Consider the following 26,289-nt stretch of genomic DNA (forward strand, 5'->3'; position numbering starts at 1 on the left):
TACAATAAATTGTAGAACAATTTTTAATTTTTTTTTCTTAGAAAAAGTTAGTAAAAATATAAATTGGCACATTAGAAATAATATTCATGTTTATATATTTAATTTTATTAGTTTTTAGATAAAATTATAAGTTTAAATTAATAATTTTAATTTTAATATCAAGTAAACGGTTATACGATAATAACTGATTTTATAGTCTTTTTATAATAAAAAATAAAATTATTACCTCTTATTTTGAAGGTAAATTTATCATAGTTCCGCTTAAATTTAGTGACATATGACCAATCTATACTTAAATCATTTGTCTTATCGAAACCGCTATTAATAAATGTTTGATATAAATCGTGAGAATAACGATTATTAAAAAAAAAAAAAATAGAGTCCAAAATGAAATATAAAAGCCATTAGAACTTTGTACGTCAATTGTACACAACGACGATGACGACTGACGTGTCGATAAATTTGCGACCATGACGATCGGGAGATTTTATTGTGCATTTGTGCTCACATTATCAAAATACTTATTGTTGTAATAATCATTATTAGATCAGCCATCCAACAACCGATTTCTTAGAACTAGAATATATATATTTATAAATATATTAGTAATTTTAGTAACTATCGTGTATAGCTCTTTTCGATTGTCAAATTATTTTGTCTGCTAGTAGCGACCTTAAAAACTTTATGAATTCAACTACGAATTTTTTCTGCAGCTATTTTTTGAATTTGCTTGGTGCCTCAATAATTTCAAAGTTGAATTTTAGACATCAGCCTACTATACATAATATACAAGTTTAAAGATCATAACGCGCTATAATATATCAACCATTAATAAATGAGTGCTGTTATATTTTACTTTTCTTTAATATTCCTATTTATGGATGATTTGGTATTTAATGAATGAATAAGGTCCCAAATGTCTGCACCATTGTGTTCAACGATCCTACATTATATACAGCTTCCATAAACCAATGACTCATTGTTGCTCTACTTATAATATGGAAATCACATTTACCTAAAGAAGTCGTATAAAATATCATCATTAAAAGTAAATGTTAAGGAATTTCAATAAATGTTTCACCTCTGACAATTACACCAGAAATATTTGAATTAAAATCGGTTTTATAAACAAGCAAGCGCGCCCGTAGGATAAAATCCTACCCGGGACAAAATTAAAATTTTAAAAGCCAAAACAACATGATCTAAAAATAGATGAGAATAAAATCAAATACCATATTAATCGGTACTCGGGAGAATTTATAGTTTTAAGCGTTATGTAGTCAAGTGTAAACATTGTAAACTAATAAATACGTTCAAGATTATACATTTTAAATTATCTAAAAATATAATACAATTTACTAAACTTCATAAATCGATCTCAATAAAATTATGTTATAATTAATTTGCGTGGTATTAAATTAACAATAATTTTGAAACAAAAATTCTCAATAGGGGCAATAGCTCCTTTGGCCCTCCCCCCCGACGGGCGCTAAAGCAAACAGGTATCCCTTTGATGGAGAAGGAAAATATTTCACACGTGTATAAGTGTCCGCTCGATCGTTAGGTTACGAGGTAGGTATATTAATTTTCAGAGCAATATATTTCTTAAAAAAACATGTTCAAACTATTTTGTTTCTAACACTTCAAGAAATATATGCGTTTGTTTACGAATCGGATCTTCTTTTCTGTACGAAACGTGTTAATGCGCGTGCGTGTATTTTCATACGGATTATAATGGCGCGTTATAGAAAAGGGAGAAAAAGGTTCCGTTTTAGCAAGGCCCGCATTGCCCAAACATCTCGAATATTTAGCCTTGGAGCGATTTACGCAGTACATTAATGATTGAAATATGTACAAAATATCTATCAAACTACACGATATATACTTTGAACACAGATTTACTGTGGTAGGACTCTAGGCTCATCGTTTCTGTATACCTAAAAGGTATAAGTAGGTAAAAGTATTACCTAACCTATTAGATCTGTTTTAATATTTTTATTAAAAACAAAAAATTGACGTTTATCTTAGTATATAAATATGTTGTTATGACTAACTAGTATCGATTTACGATGGAGCGACCAGTATTTTTAATTGAATATATGTGTTAAAAATTAATCTCTGATGAGTATAATATTGTTTATACCACTATTATGCAAAACGTATTTATCTTATACCATCGAAAACTGTGTTTATGGTGTACGGGAAAAATTAATAATGAAACTCGTAATTTTAATAAATTGGTTTCATTTTAAATTTCAGACGAGACGAATGAAGAAGCGGCTTACAATCAACACAGAGAACTCGATACAACTCAACAAGGACTCCACCAAGAAATCAAGAAAAAAAAGCGAAAACATAGGTATTATAAATAATTTCCAACAACTATCTAATAACTTATTAGTAATAAGGTTCTTTAATTAATGATTTATACTTAAGTTTGATATTTAACATTAGAGCTTAACTAATTCAGTACCAAAACAAAAAAATAATTTAGTATATCATTGGATAATACATTTTTATAACTAGGAAAATATATTTGAATCCATTAATTTATTTTATTATGATTCATCCTGGTATTTCATTTTATTCACGAAAATCTGAGAAGTATTTAAACTAATTTAAATATATTATGTCCAACTTAAAACTTTCAACAGTTTTCATTTTCATATAAGTACATACCAAAAAGGTTTTTTGATTTATGAATATATACAAAAATGGTTTTGCTCAATATTTTTATGTAATCTTTTAAAAATAATTAAAATAATTATATATTTAGGTACGAATTATTCTAACGAATTATAATAGAATTGAATATATACAAATATTTTATATTAATACGCCATGTACTTCCAATTTATTTTTTATAAAGACATCATCACCGTCATCATAGTCGTCATAAGCATAATGAACGAGAAATTTTTATACCACAGGATAATTTACAGCTTGATGAAAATTTAGATGAGTTTCTTCAAGATGATTTAACAAGTAAGATAATTTTAAGACTGGCTCTTACTAATCTATAGTAAATAATAACGGGGCATAATTTTAAGTATGGGTGTGATATTAAATTAAAATTAAAAAACTTATTACTTTCGAATGTTCATTTATTTAATATAAGATGAATTTAATCGAAATTATAGTTTGTAGTTTATGTGTATTAGTAGGTATACTATGAGGAACCCATATAAATTTGTTGTGATGTTGTGTTATATAAACATTATATAATAAAATGTATTACGATCAATCATAGATTTTTCCTAAATCGTTTAACTTCAGATTTTAAAATACAGTTTTCAATTCATCATAAATTTTATTAGTTAAACAGTATTACCTACTATTATATTATTATAGTATACATTATAATAATGTATTAATGTAGTTTTGTTTATTATTTTAATAAATACCAAGTAAAAAAGTTTAGTAAATTAAGAAATCTACAACAAATCAATGATTTTAAAACTATTTTTTTTACGTAATATTAGTTTTGAATTATTTATACTTGTTTTAAAAACGTACTATTTGTTATTATTATTGTATGGTGTGTTTATTTGGCATGGTTTAAGTGTTATATAATGTCATAAAAAATTTAATTAATGAACTAACGATAGAACAAATTACATGATAACATATGATAAGCAGATTCATCTTAAATTTAACATTGATTTTTATTGTAAAAATAAACACATACTCAAAAATATTTGTAATGTATTATCGTTTTTGTAACATTAATAGACATGGTATTAAGGTTTTTCAATTTGTTTAAGCTAGTTGTATAATGCATTTTTTTAAATATTTAATTCAACACCTTGTCTTTATTTTGTTAATATTTTAAAGTTTCTCAAAATCAATGAAAATTTTTATTTTATAAGTTTTTCTTTTTTTATAATAATGTTTGACATCCCTTTACACAGTTACTATGGTAAAATATATTTTTAATTTATTTTTAGTAATAATTAATAAATATATTATTTAATTTTTTGTTACATCTTTTAAATTGTGTACGTTATTAATTTATTAACTTAAAACATTTTGGGATAACAAAACGTAATAAGATAAAATACAATAGAAATATTTATTAAAGTTGATTAAAAAAATAAATAAAAATTATTGACTTCACTAATATTTTTACTAAATATTAGGTCATAGATACGACTGTAACAAAGAAAAGCGAAGATTCAGTGGAAAAAATAAAACGTTACTGTTGCCGTATTCTGGAGACATAGATGGAACTTTAATCGGCTTGCCAATAAAAGTGATCAAGAAATACGTAGATCATAGTCCCCATGCGGTACGTTTAATGTCGTTTTGAAATTAAATTACATTGATTATTAAAATGATTACCTTGTTTCAGAAAGTTGATATACTTCATTAATTAGGTTTTCTATATATATACATAATATAATAATTCTAGTAAAAAAAAAAAAAAAGTCGTACTGATATAAAATTCGTATTATCAACATATTGAACTTATTATTTAATATAATTCATGTTTTGTTTTTATAATTAACAAAATATTATTATAGGTTTTTGTTCAACTGGATGAGTTAAAAGGAACTGGGGTCGAGCGAGAATGGAAAGAAACTGCTCGATGGATCAAGTACGAGGAAGATGTACAGGAGGGTACAGACAGATGGGGACGACCACATGTGGCTTCTTTGAGTTTCCATTCGTTGTTAAACGTGAGAAGGTCTTTGGAGTCGGGTACGTTTTAATGATATCATGTAAAAATCGCAAAGTGAAAATAATTTAAAATATATTCTTCCAGGAGTTATTTTATTGGATTTGGAGGAAAAGGACCTACCTGGTGTGATATACCGAGTAGTTGAACAGATGGCTATTGAAGAACTTATCAACCAAGACGATAAAGCTGCAGTCATGAGATTGTTGTTGCTCCGACACAAACACGTCCATCAGGACAGTGATAAGTTTAGTAGGTTTATTAGACGAAATACATCCAGCTACACAAGTCTTACGGTAATTGTTACTATATTAATATAATTTTAGTATCTGTTGATACTCTATATTTTCTTATGGCTTCAGAATATATTTTTTTAAAATTCTTCTTTTTTATTATTATAATATGAATTTAATATTTTCTAAGTTACTACGTTGTTCAACGTATTTTTCTGTTGAACTTATATTATTGAAAGAATATTTATTTATTTTTATTTTGAAAGCCTCGTTTCTTAAAGAATAGATTTGATAATAGGTATCTATGTAATTTTGTTTAAATATTGTTTTTCTGACAGCAATTTGAGGCAGAATTTCTGGCTAAGCGGTCGGCATCACTTACACACAATGTAAACTAAGTTTCTTGGTTGAATATAATTATATTTTATAACAATATTATGCATTATTCATTAACATTTAGGCATTTTAATTGTTTGTTTTGCCGTAGAATAGACTATGTTTAGTTAAAACTCCTTGATTGACAAGTGTTCACCTGCTAGAACCATCTGAATCGCTTTTTTTAATTATCTTAACATCTTTTGGGATTAGGCTATAGGCCAATGATCCATAACATATTCACGATATGCTTGTTAATGTTAATACGTAATATAAATAATAAATCCCAACTAAACAATATATCATGCTCTAATTATGTAGTTTAATTATCTTTCTTAGATCCCAAACAATTTTTAATCTATAATACTAAGTAGACATAAATAACCCTTTGAAATGTTTTTAATTACACCACTACATGAATTTTGATATATTTTACAAATCATTTACTTTTATTTATTTTGGTGTACAGAATCTAAATGATGACAGGAAATCGAATATGAAAAGTACTTTATCGAGTCACGAGATGCATTCAAGCCCTAAATTCGGTGCCAACAACAATAATAACAATCGTTCTTTCTTGGATTTGGACAAAAATAATATTCATATTGATATGAAAGAGGAGACATATACTTCATCAACTGAAGATATGGTTAAAAAAGCTCAAAAAGAAAGTATCCTTAAACGAATACCAATAGGCGCTGAAGCCACTACGGTGTTAGTTGGCTCTGTAGATTTCTTGAAGAAAAGAACTGCGGCTTTTGTACGTTTAGCTGAAGGCATCATGATTCCTTCATTGACGGAAGTATCAATACCAGTACGATTCATGTTCATACTTTTGGGTCCTCCGGATCCAAAAGATATTGACTATCACGAAGTAGGAAGATCAATGTCAACTTTAATGTCAAATTCTGTAAGTTATAATGTTACGATCTTCAGTATTGTTTTAAATAAAGTGCATTGTAAAATTTAACTAACCAAATTTCTATTTAAATATTAGGAATTTCATTGTAAAGCTTACAAAGCTACAGAACGCAAAGAACTGATCAGTTTACTAAATGAATTTCTCGACAGTAGTATTGTGTTGCCACCTTGCGATTGGGAAAGAGAAGAATTGTTATCATTGCGAGAGCTCAAAGAAAAAAGTGAGCAAATCAAAAGGCGAAAAATACGTGCTGCCGTTCAAAAAGGTATATTTTTTTATATACGTTCATGTTATACTCTATTGTGTTGCTTATCATAAGCGTTCTGTGGAGGTTAATTTTTGATGATGGATAACAATTTGACATTTATGTTGTGTTTTACAGTCGCAAACTTAACTTCGACTTTGAGCGACAAAGGCGATGATAACAAAGATGATCCTTTAAAACGTACTAAAAAACCATGGGGTGGATTGGTCAAGGACATAAAACGCAGACTACCGTATTACGCTTCTGATTTCTCCCAAGGATTGAATTTACAATGTATAGCGTCCGCGATATTTATATATTTTGCCGCTTTATCAGCAGCAATCACTTTCGGCGGCCTAATGGGTTAGTAAACCTGAAAATCTATGTCTTATTAGTTGCGTTTCTGGTAAATCCACAGATATATACAATAACTAGATAGCTAACTGATTATGTCTGACGTATTATGATTAAGAAGCCGAAAGCCGTATGCATGGTATTCAATGTTTTTGTTTGTTATAATTTTATCAGTTTAAATTTATTATCATATTAAATATTATTATCTTAGATCATATACAATGGATAGAGCCATCGCATATCATACCTATAGAATGAATTGAAGTCAACATAACTGTAAGATCGGTGACATCTGCGCATGCGCGCATGCTTATCAAATGTCAATCTGTTTTTCGGCTTAAAATTGAATTTAGACATCACTAATTCTGAATTTACGAAACATTGTTATTGATCATCATTATGACAAAGGTGGGCATTAACTAATTAAAAAGCTAAAGTTAAGTTAAAAAGTTATTTTTTTTTAATCTTTTTAACTTAACTAGAGAAACTGGCAGCTGAAATAATTTAGCTTTTTATAGTTGATTTAAAAAGGATCAAGTTAAAAAAATTTTAAATTTTTCATTTATACATAAATATTAATACAAAAATTAAATAATCATGTAAAGTAAAATGGTCGTATACACTGTAAATCAGATGTCATATAAGATTATAGGTTAGGGGGGGCCCACCTTTGGGTATTGGGTTCTGGATACAGAATGTTTTGTATAAAGAATTTTAACTATAAAGATAAATAAATATAGTAGTGAGTGGCCCCTTGATTTACATTGTACAATGTCATAGTATTTTTCAAACACTTCAGCACCACTGCTGTATATTATGATGAAAAATTCAATAGAATTGTTTATTATAATTTAGGAAATAAATCTTTATGAAGAATGAGGTCACTTTTTATGTGATCTACTTATTAATTAAAAAAGTAGATTAACTTTTTTTAAATTGAGTTGAGATAATATTTTTTTTCTTATTAACTAGTAAATTATTAAGTTAAATTTATGAATTGTTAACTGTTAATTTTTAACTTATTGATCTTGTGTTCTCTTAACTTTACTCGAGTTAATTATTTTCATTAACTTGCCCATCTTTGCATCTTGACATAGCAAATACTTATATTATAATATTATAATAATGCATTTAGAAACTTAACAAACATACTTTATAGTTGATTGTTATCTTGTTCAATAATCAATTAATTAATATCTGCGCCAAAAATTAATGATAAGATGCCACGCGCATGCGCATATCACTGCGGTCCTACTGTTATGTTGGCTTCACAAATTATTTGTATGACTCCATCCATTGTATATATGATCTAAAATATCATATTAATATTAATATATTTATATCTTAATATTAATATTAAGATATCATATTAAATAGTAAATATTATGTTATTGAAGTTTCAAATACTATTTTTTTTTACCTAATTATACAATTATACTTTTTAATTGCTTTGGTATGGTTCCAGTGGCGAACCCAGGATTTTAGTACTGCAGCTTTGCCTCACATACGAGAGCCGACTGTGTTGAAGGTTCAATCAACTGTACATTTATTAGGAGCTTCCAAACATATAAACATTTATATATTATTATATTACATAGTTATACACATTAGTCATACGTAATTAAAACTTTAATTGTAAATTTTATAATTTTATAATAAATATATTAAATTACTATATAACACATTCATTTAAATTATATTTTATAATGATAAGAAATGATAATAATTAATGTAAATATTGACTACCACACATATGGTGGTTGACTTCCAAATTTTGTGCTAGTTAGCTATCTAGTTATTGTATATATCTGTGGGTAAATCTGTGTTTTTAAACTCAAATATGATTTTCTACATGTTTCAGCCGATAAAACGAAAAATTTCATTGGTATATCTGAAACTCTGATTGCTACCTCTGTGGCTGGGGTAATTTTCTCGTTGTTTTCAGGACAACCATTGTTGATAGTCGGAACCACAGGACCTTTATTGCTTTTTGATGATGCTCTATTCAGCGTAAGTTAATTTTAGTTTAGATAAATTTTAATTATTTTATTTTAATGGTTGTCAAAACTATTTAAAATATTTGTTTTTAGTTTTGCCGTAGTAATGACATCGAATTCTTACCAATGAGAGTTTACATTGGGATTTGGTTGTTGATCATTGCTTTACTAGTAAGCTGCCTCGAAGGCAGTGTGATGGTTAAAGTATTTACAAGATTTACTGAGGAAATTTTTGCTTCACTTATATCATTGATTTACATATGGGAAAGTATATCAAAGTGTCTTAATGTATGTATTATTTTTGTGATTATTACAAGAATTTTTTAAACGTAGCTAAATATTCTTTGATTTATAATGTATCACATTTTTGTTCATAACAAATAGGTATTTACAAAACATCCGCTGTTACCGTTGAAACAATATTGCGAAGAAGATGCTTTGATACGCATTGAAAATTCACTTTTCAACCCAAACTCTACAGATTATAACTCTACCTCGAAGTAAGAACTTATTATATTCTTAATCATATCATCATAAATATTTATAATTAAAATTGTAAATCAATATATTTTATTGATAGAAATTTTAATAATTTTAGTTTAAATATTATAAATTTTAATGAAAATAAACAAAGTTTATTTTATTTTATAGTGGTACAGACATATTTAGACCAGTTGATCACCAAACATTAATTACAAAACAACCAAATACTGCATTGTTGTGTACTATTTTAGCATTGGGAACATTTTTTATTGCCTATTACCTTCGGCATTTCAGAAATAGCAAATTTCTTGGAAGAAATGTAAATTAATTTTTATGTCATTATATAATATAATTGATACTCTTAATATCTATATAATATACATTATTGCATATTTTTCTGATTTATAAAAAACTTATTTTTTTTAATTGATTTAATATATAGATAATTACTGCAGTTATTTAAATTGAACATTAAATTGAATTCTCCGAACAATATGCAATTCATGCACACGAATACAAATGTTTGAAATGATACTTAATATATATGATTCTTTTAGATCCGTCGAGCTTTAGGTGATTTTGGCGTTCCTATAGCCATCATATCAATGGTAGCAGCCGATTATTTTAATCCTACAACATACACCGAAAAACTCAAGGTTCCTGAAGGACTAACACCTTCGGATCCTGAAGCCCGTGGATGGTTTATATCACCCAGTGGATTAAAGGGTCCCATCGATCCCTGGGTACCTTTCGTCGCTTTCGTGCCCGCTCTACTGGTCTACATTCTCGTATTTATGGAGACACACATCAGCGAGTATGTCTACCGATATTTTACTACGCAAAAAAATGCATACTTTTATTTTTTCATTCAAACGTTTTACAGGCTGATAATCGCCAAGAAAGAGCGTAAACTACAGAAAGGTAGTGGTTTTCATCTGGACATAGTGCTAGTTAATTTTATTAATCTTATTTGTGGTATAATTGGTGCTCCTTGGATGAGCGCGGCTACCGTCAGATCTGTTGCCCATGTATCATCACTGACAGTAATGAGCAGAACTCATGCTCCTGGTCAAAAACCTCACATTATTGAAGTAAAAGGTATGTTCAAAGTTTATTTTTAAAGAATTACAATATATTGGATTTATTTACATTATATGGATTAGATATAACCAAAGGAATTATCTTCGACAGTAAATAAATAACTGTCAAAAACCATCAACATAAAATTATCGAGGTAGAATGTTAATAACAAAAAACTGTTTTAAGTTAAATAATTACACAAACTCAATACGTAGTACGATTGAAACATATTATTGGTGAAAATGAATTGGGTTGGATGTAACACTCGTGCAACACGATAATTTAAATGTGGGTAATATATTTCTAACATAGTATTCACTTTGTATATATCATAACTTATGATTCATAAGTGATTGCTCAATATTTTTGAACCCCGTTTCTATATATTCTTTTTCAAAACCACCGTTATTTATGATTAGGAAACTAGTTTTACTATCATTACAATTTCTTATACCAAGTTGCAATAAATACTCATCTTCATGTAAAATATAAATAATTTTATCTTTTTAGACATTTTTGAGATCGAAAAAATATATAATTTAAACCTATTTGGATATCGTTATTTTAATTTTAAATATATATTATGTTCTGAACTTATTTAAATGAATGAAGTTAGCTTTTTTTTTTATACATATTGTTATTTTTCAGAGCAAAGAGTTAGTTCTCTGTTGGTATCTATAATGGTTGGCTGTTCAGTAATAATGTCCTCTTTATTGAGGTTAGTACCAATGGCTGTTCTTTTTGGCGTATTTCTCTACATGGGAATATCATCTATTGACGGAATACAATTTTTTGAACGCTTGAAATTAATTTTTATGCCTACGAAACATCACTCGGAAGCCCCATACGTTCGTCATGTAAGTGAATATTAATTGTATTATCATACGGTATTTTGATAAGTCACCGTTAGTAATTAACCATTTTAATCAAGTAAATATTGTTGTGATTACGTAAATCTCCCTACAGGGGCATATTTAGACTTATTTCTAGGGGGATAAGGGGTAACTCAAATTTTTTCTTTAATTCAGGATCAAAATTTACAAGTAAAATTTTTGTTAATATATAAATCAAGTAAATCCTTAATATTTGTGGTTTTTTTTTTTTAATCTAATGCCCGATTCACTTAGAATGGATTTTTGTGTAGTTTTTTTTTAACAACTATCTGTGTTTTGATAGTTTTGCTTGTGTTTTATTTGATTTTTCGCTAAGTATGGACCAGGGCTTAAATCAAAATAATATATATGTTTACCGTTATGAGACATTTAAACATTATAAGCAATTGAGCGTTTAACACTATAAATAATTTAAACGTTATTCAATTTCAGTATTTAAATATTATACAAATTTAAAGTTTAAAAAAATTTCCGTTTACTGTTATTAAAACGTTATAAACAATTTAGCGTTTTGCGTTATTTAAATAAGTGTAAAATTTAAAATGTTTTCAAATGTAGTATTTTGCAATCAATACTATATAAAATAACATTACATTTTTTAAAATTATGTTATATATATATAACATTATGTTATATATATTACCTTTAATCAGTAATGTATTGGTAAATATATTTACGAGTATACGAATTAAAAAAATATGGATATTAATCTTAAAATAAATTTTCTTGCTTCGCTCGACAATTGTTTTCTCTCGATACGTTCGAAAAAATTTAATTAATCCCTTGTAACTACATGTTTATAACTAGGGATGGGCCAATACCACTTTTTACCGATACCCAATATTATAATCATAAGTAAAAACTAAGTTGATTTTTAATATATTACATAAAAAAAAATCAAATTTTTTGGCAAAACTATGAATCGATACTAAAATTAATCCGATAAAACAGATACCCAATATTATAATCACAAGTAAAAACTAAGTTGATTTTTAATATATTACATAAAAAAAATCAACTTTTTTGGCAAAACCATGAACCTATACTAAAATTAATCCGATACCACAAACCGATAAAACCGATACCCGATATTATAATCACAAGTAGTTTTTGCGGTATCGGTTCAAATATCGGTTTTGAAAATAAACCGATACCGATATTTCCGATACCACCAATATCGGCCGATACCAACCGATACCATCGGTTCTGGATCGGCCCACCCCTAATTATTTTATCATTAATTTTAGATTCTCTACGGAAATATATTTTGTAATAATTTTATAATGTAACTACGAATCCATTTATGCTACTTTTTATTTTGCGTTTTTTGATGTTTTAAATTTTTTAGGTCATTTTTGTGAATTTTTTGGTCATATTTTCCTTTTTTAGTAAATTTTCTGGTATTTTTAATCAAATTCTAAAGACTAAAGACTAAATAACGTACCCGAAAATAAATATATTGAAGTTTATTTGATTATTTTAACAAAATAAATACTAAAATATAGTATAGAAAAATCAAACTCAATCATCAAATCAAAAATTTTTTTTTATTAATTAAACACTTATTTATGCATGTAATGTATAATATGTGTATAATATCCTGTACCTAATATTAATATAAATATAAAAATTAAATTAAAAACCATTTTATACTATAATTTTTGGTATTTTATATTGAATTTCTTTGCATTTAAAGTGCATATTTTATTGCATTTTTTTGACATTTTTAATGCATTTTTTAAGGTTCTTTAGTGCATTAAATTCACAGCCCAAGTTATAAATATTTTTTGATGGCAATTTCTCTTATGTTTCAATCATTAATCGTTTTTCGTTTGTTTCGTTATCTGTTATCAATTTTAATCGCTTTTTGAATAGTTTAACATTTTACTTATAACGTTATAAAAACGTTTTGGTGGCCTGGCATGAACACTAAGTTTCGTGAAAAATTTGAAGTGTTTATCTCACATATGATCGATTCCTTAAATACGGATTCAGGGTTGGCGATCGCCCCCTTCGCCCCTCCCTAAAATACGCCCCTTATCTCCTACCATGTGTAATTACCAACTCTTAATTAACAAGTGCTAACAACACACCTTTTTATACAATACCAAGCAGTTGTTGATTTTGTTTGACAAACCAAAAATCCATCAATATATTATGCAATCTACATATTATTATTTACGAAATCTATAACTTATGCGATCGTTTTAATTTTTACCAATTTCTCACAAGTCTCACTTGTTAAGCATGGCCAATGAAAATGTAAATAATTTCCAGTATAGATGATTACAATTTTTTACTTGAAAAGTTAAACTTAAAAAACTTTAAACAGTTGATTTCTCGGAAATCATGATATTTCATTAAAAATATAAAAAACTTCTATTTTTTACCATTTTATTTTTTTTAACTATAGATGGAAGTTTTGTTAAAAACTTAAAAATTATTTTTCTAAACAAATTAAAATTAAATATTGATATTTTTTAAAAAAAAAAAAAACGACTTATTTTGTGATTGTATCCAAGCGGTTTTTGATATTTTTCAAAATTTGAGTTTCTTATACAAATGGATTTTTTTATCCTGTGACTACTTCAAGTGATTTTGCATAACAAATCGAGAGATATATTCGGTTTTAACAATTCGATTGAGCGCAGCAATCAGTGACTATCCGGTGTACGTAATAGGTAGTTTTATTTTAATATTTTTATCGAGGGAACCATGATTTTTTAAAAAAAAAAAATCCAAAATTGAGCATGGGTACCAAACTGCATTTGTTCTATGTTAAGGTTTCAGACGTGAGTTAATGATAACTGATCGATAACACGGGACTGATTTTATTCTGGTATAACGTTTTCCGGAAGTTAAGCTTTATTGTTGTATACTTCATGTAGGATATTTAATTACGAAAAATTTAACAATATATCTAAAATATTTATAACAAAAAAAAAAAAATGTTAATGAAATTTGATATTAATTAAATTTAAAAATTATTAATTGTGTTTTGCTTAATATAATATTGTTTTTAGGTTCAAACTTATAAAATGCATCTATTTACTGGAATTCAACTCATATGCTTATGTGGCTTATGGAGTATTAAGTCGTCATCGATTTCTTTGCTGTTTCCATTTTTCTTAATTATGATGATTCCTGTGCGATCTCAGCTATGTGATAAAATATTTACCGCAAAAGAATTACGAGCTGTAAGTATCATCTTATTAAATTTTAATTTTTGCATTTGACCCCCCTTACATTGTATTCCTTTAACTATAGCTGGACAGCAATGAACCATCAAACATGAGTAATGATGAAGATGAACCTGACTTTTATGCTGAATCTCGGCTACCAGGCTAATGACTTGTTGACTTTTCAATACGATTTTGTATTTATTATTAATAATTTTTCAACATTTTGATTCTTTCAATTGGATAGCAATTAATGAATATTTGACTTGATGTGGTTTGAAAAATGAGAACCTACTACATATTTAATTTTTTTGTTCAGTTACAATTAAAGTATATGTCTGTTACGTGTACATTATGATAAATCATATTATCTGTTTTTATTTTTTCGTATGACGAAATTGACCGGGAGTAGACCTAATTATATAAGTCCAGTTGACTATTCAGCAAGGTTTTGAGTAGTCATCTTTTAAATTCTATCTGGAAGTGTGATTTACTAGGAAATATTCAAATTGTGATCCGTCCTAGAACTTGCAATCACGGAAGATTAACTCTGGTGCCAAGTCGACAATATTGGTGAAACCCCAGTACTATACCATGACCCCACATTTATGTATGATCTTTCAATTTTTATATTATTAATATTTTATTACTACCAGTGTTTTATACATGCTAAATATTTATAAATTGACTGTGAATCAATCTTTACTTTGCCAAATAGCTAAAAAAACAGTTACCAATGTCATTAATATCAATATATTACACTTTTTTATGGTAACTAATTTTTAAACTTTTACTAAAAATGTTTTGACTTGTTCCAGAAAATATAATTTGTTTTAACCCAACATAAAAAAAAGATTAATGATAAATATTCTTATACTTAAACTTGCTGTAGTAAAATTATTATTTGCTTCATATCTTCTCTACCTGTTGCTCAAATCAATAGATTTGCTCATTATATATAACATTTTATTTTCCATACATTCCAACTACAAATGATTAATTTTATGATTATGTTTATTAATAAATCTATTTGTTGATAAACTATTATACTTTGCTATCTTATAATAATTATTTACTATAATAACAGAAGAATAGGCAGATAGCACATAGATCTGAAGTTTTGTATTATCAATTGTTGCTAGAGTCCTATTATTTTATATTTGTGGTGCATTATTAATAAGTTTTTATTTTATTTTTAATATTATATAGTTAAAATCATTTTTGTTAGATTTTTAAGTGTATGTAATAATTGTAGGAAATGTAATGTGTTATAAAATTGTTGCATTGTTTATTATTAATTTTATTGCATATAAAATAGTATATATATTTGCATATACATATATAAATGTACAAGATGTTCTAAAAAGATTTAATTTTTTAATTCGGGTTAGAGAAAACTTTATCAGACTTCTACTTTGAACTATTAATTCCTCATAAGACACTCTGTATTATATAATTTTGCAGACATCTACATATTGAATTTTATAAATTGTCTGTGTTTTATTTTATTTATAATATTTTTAGACTGAAATAAAACTTTTGCAGGTCAAATTATTGAGATATGTGTTATATTTTATGGATAGTTGTATTGTTGAAGGTTTCTTGAAAATATTTTTTTTTTTAAATTATAGTTTTGTAAATGTAAATGGGGAAATGGATACTATTATTTTATCATAAATATCCAATATTTTTCTAGTAGTTTTATCTTATAGAAAATATATATTACAAAGCTAATTAAAAGATATAATATTAATATTATGTATAAAATGTTATCTGTTATTTTTAAATTAATATACAATGTATATTGCCTAATATTAAGTACGAGTATATTCAGTCTCCACTATTACTATTAAAATGTTAAATTTGTATAATTATAAATTATAGTATTAATGTATGTTGTACTAGAAATTCATATTATTTAAATTACACTTGTTTAACCTCACAGTATTATTATTTTTTTATCAACCATCAATGTTTAAGTATGTTAAAATTTATGTCTATAAAGTAGATAGCCATTATTTACATTATAATATAATACTACTGTATACTAACCAATGCGTAAGCCAGATTAAATTTTATTGTCATAGGTCAGGGGGTTGACAACCATTTCGTAGGAGAGAGTTATTTTTTTAAAAAGTTTCAAAATCATAATTATGCAGTATTTAATGATTTTTTAGATGATTCGAAATTGACACTTAAAAGAAAATACAAAATACTCATTTAATATTTAGAAATAAAAATCTATATAACATTACTAAAACAATTTAATTATATTTGAGATAAATTATAATATGCTAATAAGATTTAATTTATTTAAAAAAAAAAAAAAGGTGATAACACTGATAATTGATTTATTTTGTACACTATTATTTCCTTCATTTTTAGATTTATGAGATGGGTTTAAAAATTGATAATTGATAATCATATTTTTATCATTTTTCATATAATAATATAATTTTTATTCATGCCCAAAAGCATAAGTACCTACTTTGAGAACTCATTCATCATGCAAATTGACGTAAATGTAATTTATTATATTATTATATTATTATTACTTAACTGATTAATTTATGACGAGAAAGTTTATAATCTACACTGTATTATTAAATAACTATTAATTTAACTTATCATAGGTACTAATATTATAATATATTCAATAATTTAAGTGAAATCATTTATAAATTCATATAATTCATTCTTATATTTTATATTCGATTACAAGAAAAGCCTGCAGCATTTTTAAGACTATTAATCTTTTTAGTTTTCTTTACTTACAATTTTTTTTTAGAGACAATAATTATAATTAAAAGAATAATTTTTATGGGTGTTAATAATAAAATGTATAAACTTTGTAAGAATCTATTGAGTTTGAATATACGAATTATATTATTTATTGGTAAACTTGGTAAGCTTTGTAAACATTTGATGATAAAATTAAACAAATTTTCTTATTATCAAATAAAATACATAGAAAGTACCTACTATTTAACTATTAAATTGTTTTTTATTCTACACAATCCACTATGTACCTACATATTTACTTGTTTTAATAATCATAGAAACTTAAAAAAATGTAACTAAATTTATTATTATGTTAATTATTGAATTAAACACAAATCATACATTTTTTGCTTAATTTATTTTATTCATATTAGAAAAAATGAATCTACTGAAATTTATTTATAAATATAAAATAAAAAAATTGTGCAAGAGTTTTTTTAAATATTTTTCTCTTCCATCATCATGATGAATTTAATGTATAGTAATATTCTAACCATTAACATAAAATATTCTCAAAATTGTCTTTATTTTTAAAAAATTTTACTTTCTATTTATTTTAACCCTAATTTTTCAATCTCCCCTCCAAATTTTTTGTAGAACAAATTTTAGCATATAAAAAGCAGCTTATACCTAAACAAAATCAATTAAAATCATACTTCATGTATAGAACATTTATCTGACCTTAAACTACTAGAGAATAAAGTATGCAACTGGATTCAAAAACTACCATTGCATCAGGTCTAATATCATAAAACCAGTAAAATTTTATAAATTGGTGTATGTTACATTCTTATTTTATTTTTTTTATGTAGTAACTATTATTTCGGGTTTAAGACAAATTAACACCAATGCAGTGTTATTTTTAAATTTTAAAATTATGAAAAGGTAAGAACTGCAGTGAAAATACCCCTAGGCACTTAGTCCTAGACCATCAAAATCCGTACACAAAAAGCATAATATGCTTTTATTGTTTATTTTTATTATCAGCAATGTGACCGAATGGTAAATCAAATAACCTGGGCATTTTGAAACTTAATTACAATAGTACCAATTTACAAATTAGTACTTGAAGCAAATATCTAGGTACTGATAACATGAGAACTAAAATCTACCAAAGAAAATTAAATTAAACGATTAACAGCTGATAAACTAGGATAGTGACAATTAACAGCGAAGAACTCTGAAATAGAAGATGTGAAAAGAAAACTTTTAAGGTATTATATAAAAAAAATAATAATACCTATAATAATAATAACCTTTTTTTTTTTTTTTTATAAGTAATATAATATATATATATATTATATAGTAATATAATCATTGATTATATATTACTCTTAGTACTTACTAATATATAATGATAATATTTAATATAATTATAAAATATATTGAAAAATCGTAATAAATACGATATTATTTGAAGTAATACGTGATTTACTTTTCAATATACTAATATTTGATAAAATATATTAAATATTTTCAGTTAAATAAAAATAACTTGCATATTTCTGGTTTGATTGCGTATGATGATTGGTAGCACAATTAAATATCTTTTAAAAATAAGAAGAAAATTACATTAAAATAATGAAAAATATTGGAGATTTATAAAAAAATCATGGTAGGTTTGGTTTTGTTGAAATAAGGTAAATTGTCCATGAAAAAGTTAGATCCTCTCATTAAACATTCTTTCCTCATCAATTTTAGTATACTTTCATACGCGTCGCGACGTCGGTCACTTCTTCTTGTAGCACGTTGTATTAAACACACAATAAACCTATGAAAATGTACGTTTAGTGAGCATTTATATTGAGTGTGAATGTGTGGGGAGATACTTCATAAGTATATGTAAACTTTTTGTCCATCCATTGAGAACCAGTAGGAATAATTTGTTTGAGTAGATTTTATCAACTTCATTCAGAACCTCAATTATTTTCCTTCGTGAATAACTTTTGTTTACGCAAAAATATAATCGAAGAAAATTAGTATTTCTATACGGCACATGTACATGTTTTATGTATTTCTATACGTCTAAGGATCAGTGTTGTAAGTAAGAGTAGGGGAAGTTCAAACCCCTTCACCCATGACAAAATCCCAGTTAGTAAATAAATATGTAATAATAAAAATAATTATTACTTAAATACAATCCCCTCCTTTAAATAATCTTTATCATCGCCCTTGCTATATACATGTGTAATTTATGGTAATTTCAACAGAATTTGTAAATCGTTTTTAATCCTCACTATACCACTAAATTATCAAAAATATTTAAATATTTTAAATTGGTCTTAAAAGGTATTTATAGAACTACGGAATTCTAATTAATTTTATAATACAACAAATTTTTGAATTTTTCTATATCTATACAAGTATTTATTTTGGATGTTTTGAATTATTCAACTTGATAGTTTCAGCAACGTCTTTTTCATGAAAATAAGATACGATTTGAGTACTCATATAACCAATTTAAAATCATTCAAAATGTTCGATATTTTAAATACTTCTTGAGGAATAAAAATTATTCGAAAATTAAAATGTATACAATTTTTTTTTTTTTTAAATGACTCTTAATTATATATACATTCAGATAATGATGATTTTTCATTTTTGAAACCCCTATGCAATGTTTGAAAATAGGATTATCGGTGATGGGAACGTTACTACAGATTAAACGGGATGCATACAATTACCGACCGATTTTTGCAGAATCATTGATTCGCAAGATATTCTCATTGACCAGATATTTCCCAATGTACTCAGACAATACAAAAATTATGAGTGGCTGGAAGAAAGAGCAATTTTAGCAGCAAAACATGTGGACGTCAACGAATTAAATCTCAAGATACAATATTTGTTATCAGGAGACTTGGTGTCATACAAATCTATTGATACAGTTTGCGATGCTACTGAAGCTGTAAATTATCCAACAGAGATTTTAAACTCATTGGATTTACCAGACATGCCACCGCATAATTTACAACTGAAGGTTGGATCTCCGGTTATTTTGCTTCGTAATTTGAACCCACCACGGTTGTGCAATGGCACGCTATTAGTCATTAAAAAATTATTGAAAAATATTATCGAAACCATAATTTTAAATGGCAAATTCCGAGGTGAAAATATATTATTACCGCGAATCCCTATATACCCAAAGATGTGCCAATACAATTTAAACGCCTTCAATTTCCAATTAAATTGGCATTTGCAATGACTATGGCTTGGAACTTATTGAATTTGCATATTTTTATTGAATACTCCAATAAATTGCTAAGCAAGACAGAAATTTGTTTTGAGTTGTAACTAACTTAAAAACACCAAATAAAAATTGCATATTTTTGCATGTATTGAGGTTTTAATAAAAACACGCATTTTTTCTCAATAAATGCATATTACATGCATATTTATGAATTTTATGCATGTAATATGCTATATTTTAAGTTCGACGTAGAATATTTCTTATAATAACTTATTACTTATTAATGTTGTTATATTTTTCTGTGCACAAATATTATCGATTAACGTCAGAAAAAGTCAAAACGTCTAACGTCAAATAAAGATAAGATATTTGAAGAGAACATACTGGTTTTTTTTTTTTTTTTAAATAGTTTCCTGTAAAGCTCGTTGTTATTTGTTACTCTGTTAGCTATACCGTTTACATATCAGTCTCGTGTCTTGCCGTCTCGTGTACGTGATCGTAAAATTTTATTTTTATTTTTGTTGCAAATTTCATTACATTTTTAATTTAATTTAATTTCGTAACAAATATGCCTAAGCAAATAACGAGTGTTTTAGTTAAAAAATATATTACTGAATTCGGGTCAGATGTTTTTTCAGCAGACCAAAATGTACTGTTTTGTAATTTTTGTGAAACGAAAGTGAGCGTGGATAAAAGGTTTATTGTCACTCAACATCTGAAGACGGAAAAACATAAGCGGGCAGCTAAACGTGTTGAAAATCATCCAAGTACAAGTAAAATACTTACACAACAATTTATAACAGACGCTACAAAAAAGTCTGTATTTAGTCACGATCTATGTAAGGCTTTGTTGTCAGCAAACATACCTTTGAATAAATTATCAAATCCGTATTTTAAAGAATTTTTATCAAAGTACACTGGTAAAGATATTCCTTCTGAATCAACGTTACGAAAAGGTTATGTTAATGAAATTTATGAAAATACAATTCAAAAAATAAGGAATTATGTTCAAAATAAATGTATTTGGGTGTCGATAGATGAAACTACCGATTGTACAGATAGGTATGTAGCAAATGTTGTTATTGGAATTTTAAATGACTCTGAGAGTAGTAATATTTTTCTTTTACCTTCTGAGGAGCTCGAAAAATGTAATCATTCCACAATTTGTAGATTATTTGATAAATCTATGAATTTACTTTGGCCAAAAGGTGTTCAGCACGATAAAGTATTATTGTTTATTAGTGACGCTGCCCCCTATATGGTTAAAGCTGGAGAAGCCATTAAATTATTTTATTCAAAAGCTTTACACATTACTTGTTTGGCCCATGCATTTCATAGGATCGCAGAAACTGTACGAACAGGATATCCAAAAGTTGACAAACTAATTGCAAATGTGAAAAAGGTTTTCCGTAAAGCACCTTCTCGCATTCAATATTTTAAGTCAATAGCCCTATCTCTATCACTACCACCTGAAAAATTTTTGACAAGATGGGGTACTTGGATAAAGGCAGCGAATTACTACTGTGAAAATTTTGAGCAAATAAAAGTAATCATTAATACTTTTGATGACAATGATGCAGTATCAATAAAAAATTCAAAAAAGTATCTCTCTGATCAAAATATTGAAGCTCAACTTGTATTTATTAAATCAAATTTCGGATTTTTACCCGATTTAATTACAAGACTTAAAAAACAAGGAATTTCACTTGCAGATTCTATTTATATTGTCGAAGGAGTAAAAAAAAAAAAATTAATTCAAATTAATGGAGAAATAGGGGAAAAAATTAAAATTAAGATAGAGTCTGTTTTATCAAAAAATAAAGGCTATCAAGCTGTTTTAAAAATATCAAAGATACTAAATGGAGAAGAAAACATAGATGGAATACCCGAAGATTAGAGTTTAAATGATCTCACGTATATGAAAAATTGCCAAATAATATCAGTCGACGTTGAACGTTCGTTTTCAGCGTACAAAAATTTACTCACTTCCAATCGACAATCATTCAAATTCGAAAACATTAAAAAATCTTTAATTGTTCAATACAATTTCCAAGGTAAAATAATATACAAAATAAATAGTAAAAATAGATACTTAAAGAAAATTGTTTTTATTTTTTCAGAGCCATTAAAAGAAAACTCTGAAGAAAACTGAAATTTAAAAAGAAATACACATTTTTAGTCACATTTTTACTATTTATATAATTTATTGTACTTATATTATTAATTTTTATAAATTATTTATCAAATTGCATTTAAAATAAAAAAATAACTCAATTAATAATTATTAATTATATATTTCAATGCATATTTTAGTGCATATAACTTTTTTGTGCATATTTTCGTGCATTTTTGATAATATTTTAATGCATTTTTACACTTCTGCCCATCATTAGTGTATTGTCATAGGATGCATTTTACTGAGATTATGTGACTTATATTATAGTGAAAATGTTACATTTGTTTATTTTTCACACACAAAACGAGTAAATAATTAATATGTTCGATTAGTTGTCTACACATACTCCTATTATGTCAAATAAATTAATAAGAGTTTGTTTTTAACCAACGGCAACGCCGTAATAGCTTAGGAAGCTTATAAGCTTATAAATAATCTGACGTGTCAATTCATTGCATACCCGAATTATTGATGGGAAAATCCAGATTTTAAATCTGAAAATCCGGATTCGAAAATTTGAATATTTGAATTTTGAAATACAAATAATCGTCATAATAATAACCTATACAAGATATTATTATTAATTAAGAAGCGTATTATGAATATGTAATTTAATACAATTAAAAATACCTCATAATTCACTTAAAAATTAAAATATCAGAAAAACCCGATCAACAAAATTCAGATCATGCTCTTCCCTTAAAATTTGATTATAAATCAGTTTACTCTAATATTAACGCTAACATCACTACATTAGAATTACTGAACGCAAATTTACTATTTTATGCAGTGGCGGATTAAGCGTTTTGGTGCCCATAGACTTAATCACTCTGTGCCCCCCCCCCATTCTACTAAGGAACCAATAATATTTGGTCTAAACCAGTGCTTCCCAAACTTTTTCGACTCAAGGTGCCCTTTTTGATCCAAGGTTTTTTCAGAGCGTCCTTCTGTAAATCATAGCATGACTAATCATAAGAAAAATGTTAGACCCGATAGTATTTTATGACGGCGCGGCGCACACTTTGGAAACCTATGGTCTAAACCCTTCTCTTCAAATTTTATTCAGTTTTTTTATCAAAAAAAAAAAAAAGTAAAATGTTAAATCTTTAAAATAGAAAATTTCTAAAAATAAAATATTTCATGTCTATTATTTTACTTCGGATACCATTATTACCAGTACAGATAAACAATGCTTATACAGTCACATAACGGAAATATAAATAGCCAGATATGAAATTACTTACAGTCGGATGTTTCCAATAAGTACATAGGTATAATAAGTTATTAATAATAACTAGTAACTAACTGTAATTATTTTATTACAAATTAAATATTTTCAAATTGTAATAATAATTGTAATATTCTTACTATAGCCTATAGATACGCATCATATAATGTACATATTAATGTATTATTATAACTTTTTAAAATTATTTTTATTCGTGTTTATATGACAAATATAAAAAAAATATATTAAAATAAATATACCTACCTAATAAGTCAATAATAACACTTAGTTTTATAAAAAAAAAAAGCCGCCTTAGGCCTATAAGCCTTTTAGCCTGTCCCCTAATCCGCCACTGGTTGTGCGTATGTCAGGCGGAGTCAATACATGCGAGTCCAATTTAAGACGAGTAATGGTATTTGATGACTTATAAGTACCTACATATAAATATAATAAAATCGTGAAAATGCAAGAATAATATTGTAAAATAAGATTGTAAAATAATTCGTTGAAAATGATAAACATGAATTATTGTTTATGGAATTCACAATATTTGATAAATAGTAATAGCTTAATATTTGATATCGTAGTTGATAAAGAATTCGTTTTAAATAATTAAAGAAGAAAAATACGTTATCGGACCTCAATATTATATAAACAATTTGATTTCGGCAGTAAGAAAATAAAAATATGTTTTTAACATTAATAACACCCGGTATTAGAAAAATATATAATAAATTATATGAATAGACAAATAAAATACCATGTGCATTTATGCATTTATTTAAACACGTGTTGCTACAATCAAAAATCGTACAATATTTAAATGTATGTGTAATGTATTTAATTCAAATAAAAAAAAATATTAGTCATTGTTTTTCGTTAAATATTGGTTTTCTATTAATGATTGTATTCTTGTAAATATTTTAACAAATGTATTTAAATCAACCAATTAAATGGATAAAAAATTACCATTTTTAAATTATATTGATAAATTATGTTTGTTGTTTAACATATGTGTTGTGTTCGATATTTCTAACACATGTATTCTGACAATGTCACTGAGATTTTTTTACATAAAAAACTAAAAACAAGTTAGTTCAAGTATTGAAAATCTAATTCTTTTTTAATTCCAATGAGAACACTTTTTGAAATTATACTTTATTCTTGACCAATCAAATTGTATACCTAATTATTTTCATTCAAACGGTGAAACTACAAGATATGATATACAAAATAAATGTTATATTATATCAATTGTATGTAATAAAGATTCGTCGAATTACTTTTCCATCTTACGTTTAAATAATTGTGTAAAAGCACATTTTAAACACACATTATTATTTTTTTTTAAATTTTCTAAGAAATTAATAACCGAATACTATATTTTATAATGTTTCAAACTTGTATGAAGTTGTGGAAAATATGAATTCACTTTATGATACGCTAAATATTGTTTTTTTTTTTTTTTTTAATGTTTATTTAAATAGGATTGTCGCCAAAAAGGTTTAAAATGTTATGTGTTGACACATTAAAAATGTCCTTGTTAATTCTTTTGTGTAGGCCTATCGTCACTTGTAAAAATATTTACTTACATATTATCACAAGATAAATAAAACAAAAACAAAATATTCGTTCAAAAATAAGTAAACACAGTTATTCTTATTTGTTGTAAGATATTTAACATTTATTCAAGTTGTTTACTAGCTTGGTCGAAAATGAAGGGATGAAAAATTAGAAAAAAAAGTCATAGCATGGCATACCTGCATACCTACCAAGATTTGTCCACCATTAGTAAATTTTTGTGTTTTTTACGATTATTTTATTCAAAATCTGTGTCATCCATAATTCCTTTCGTTTTTTAATCCACTCGCAGACACTGTATGTTAAGAACCTTATTATTATTATAATTATAGGTACTACTTATGAATAATTGATGACATTTAGCAATTTAATTGGATGATAATTATTACTGAATATTGATATTTTCAAAAATACATAAAGAACCAACATATTTAAGTAAATTTTAAATTGTGAATTGATTTAGAAGAATAACTTGAAATGTATACATTTATTTTAAACTGTCATAAATTAGTTTTCTTGTTAAGGATATTTATACAAATTAAATTATTTATTAACATTTTTATTTAAATGAAATAAGGTTTTTTTTTAAAAAAAATAATATTAATTTATTCAGAATATATTTTATAGACGAAATGATTTTAAAAAATTATAATAAATAAATACATTTCATATTTACATTTTTTCTATAAGATCAACGATGTACCTAACGATTAATACAAAACATCCAAAACATTATCCTTTTGTCCATTATTTATTATTTTCTTGACGGTGTATTTTAAATTCTTAAATCCTATAATCTTTGTAGTGTTGTATTAATGTTATACTTTGAAAATCATGAATCTTGTGTATATGTGAATCTATGTGCTTACAAAATAACATTTTGTTGACTTCACAT

General features: G+C 26.1%; 1 protein-coding gene and 1 pseudogene across 3 annotated transcripts in view; both read left to right on the forward strand.

The window, feature by feature from the left end:
- Positions 1 to 15,200, forward strand: part of LOC112691023 (band 3 anion transport protein) — a 61,369-nt gene extending 46,169 nt beyond the window's left edge. For 2 of the 3 annotated variants that reach the window (XM_025565133.1, XM_025565135.1), the window contains 18 exons: positions 2,260 to 2,359; positions 2,870 to 2,985; positions 4,140 to 4,288; positions 4,524 to 4,701; positions 4,766 to 4,974; positions 5,250 to 5,300; positions 5,756 to 6,196; positions 6,284 to 6,473; positions 6,591 to 6,815; positions 8,668 to 8,816; positions 8,897 to 9,091; positions 9,188 to 9,303; positions 9,455 to 9,605; positions 9,844 to 10,100; positions 10,170 to 10,384; positions 11,015 to 11,223; positions 14,283 to 14,456; positions 14,527 to 15,200. In XM_025565133.1, the coding sequence (XP_025420918.1) occupies positions 2,260 to 2,359; positions 2,870 to 2,985; positions 4,140 to 4,288; positions 4,524 to 4,701; positions 4,766 to 4,974; positions 5,250 to 5,300; positions 5,756 to 6,196; positions 6,284 to 6,473; positions 6,591 to 6,815; positions 8,668 to 8,816; positions 8,897 to 9,091; positions 9,188 to 9,303; positions 9,455 to 9,605; positions 9,844 to 10,100; positions 10,170 to 10,384; positions 11,015 to 11,223; positions 14,283 to 14,456; positions 14,527 to 14,607 (3,206 nt within the window). In that variant the 3' untranslated portion in view covers positions 14,608 to 15,200. The remainder of the gene's footprint in view (positions 1 to 2,259; positions 2,360 to 2,869; positions 2,986 to 4,139; positions 4,289 to 4,523; positions 4,702 to 4,765; positions 4,975 to 5,249; positions 5,301 to 5,755; positions 6,197 to 6,283; positions 6,474 to 6,590; positions 6,816 to 8,667; positions 8,817 to 8,896; positions 9,092 to 9,187; positions 9,304 to 9,454; positions 9,606 to 9,843; positions 10,101 to 10,169; positions 10,385 to 11,014; positions 11,224 to 14,282; positions 14,457 to 14,526) is intronic. The other variant, XM_025565134.1, reaches the window with a different exon arrangement.
- A 5,669-nt stretch (positions 15,201 to 20,869) lies between these two features.
- LOC112691022 lies at positions 20,870 to 22,561 on the forward strand (annotated as a pseudogene).
- The last annotated feature ends 3,728 nt before the right edge of the window (positions 22,562 to 26,289 follow it).

This window comes from Sipha flava, unplaced genomic scaffold, assembly GCF_003268045.1.
Source record: "Sipha flava isolate LNK unplaced genomic scaffold, YSA_version1 549_pilon_pilon, whole genome shotgun sequence".
NCBI classification, from domain to species: domain Eukaryota; kingdom Metazoa; phylum Arthropoda; class Insecta; order Hemiptera; family Aphididae; genus Sipha; species Sipha flava.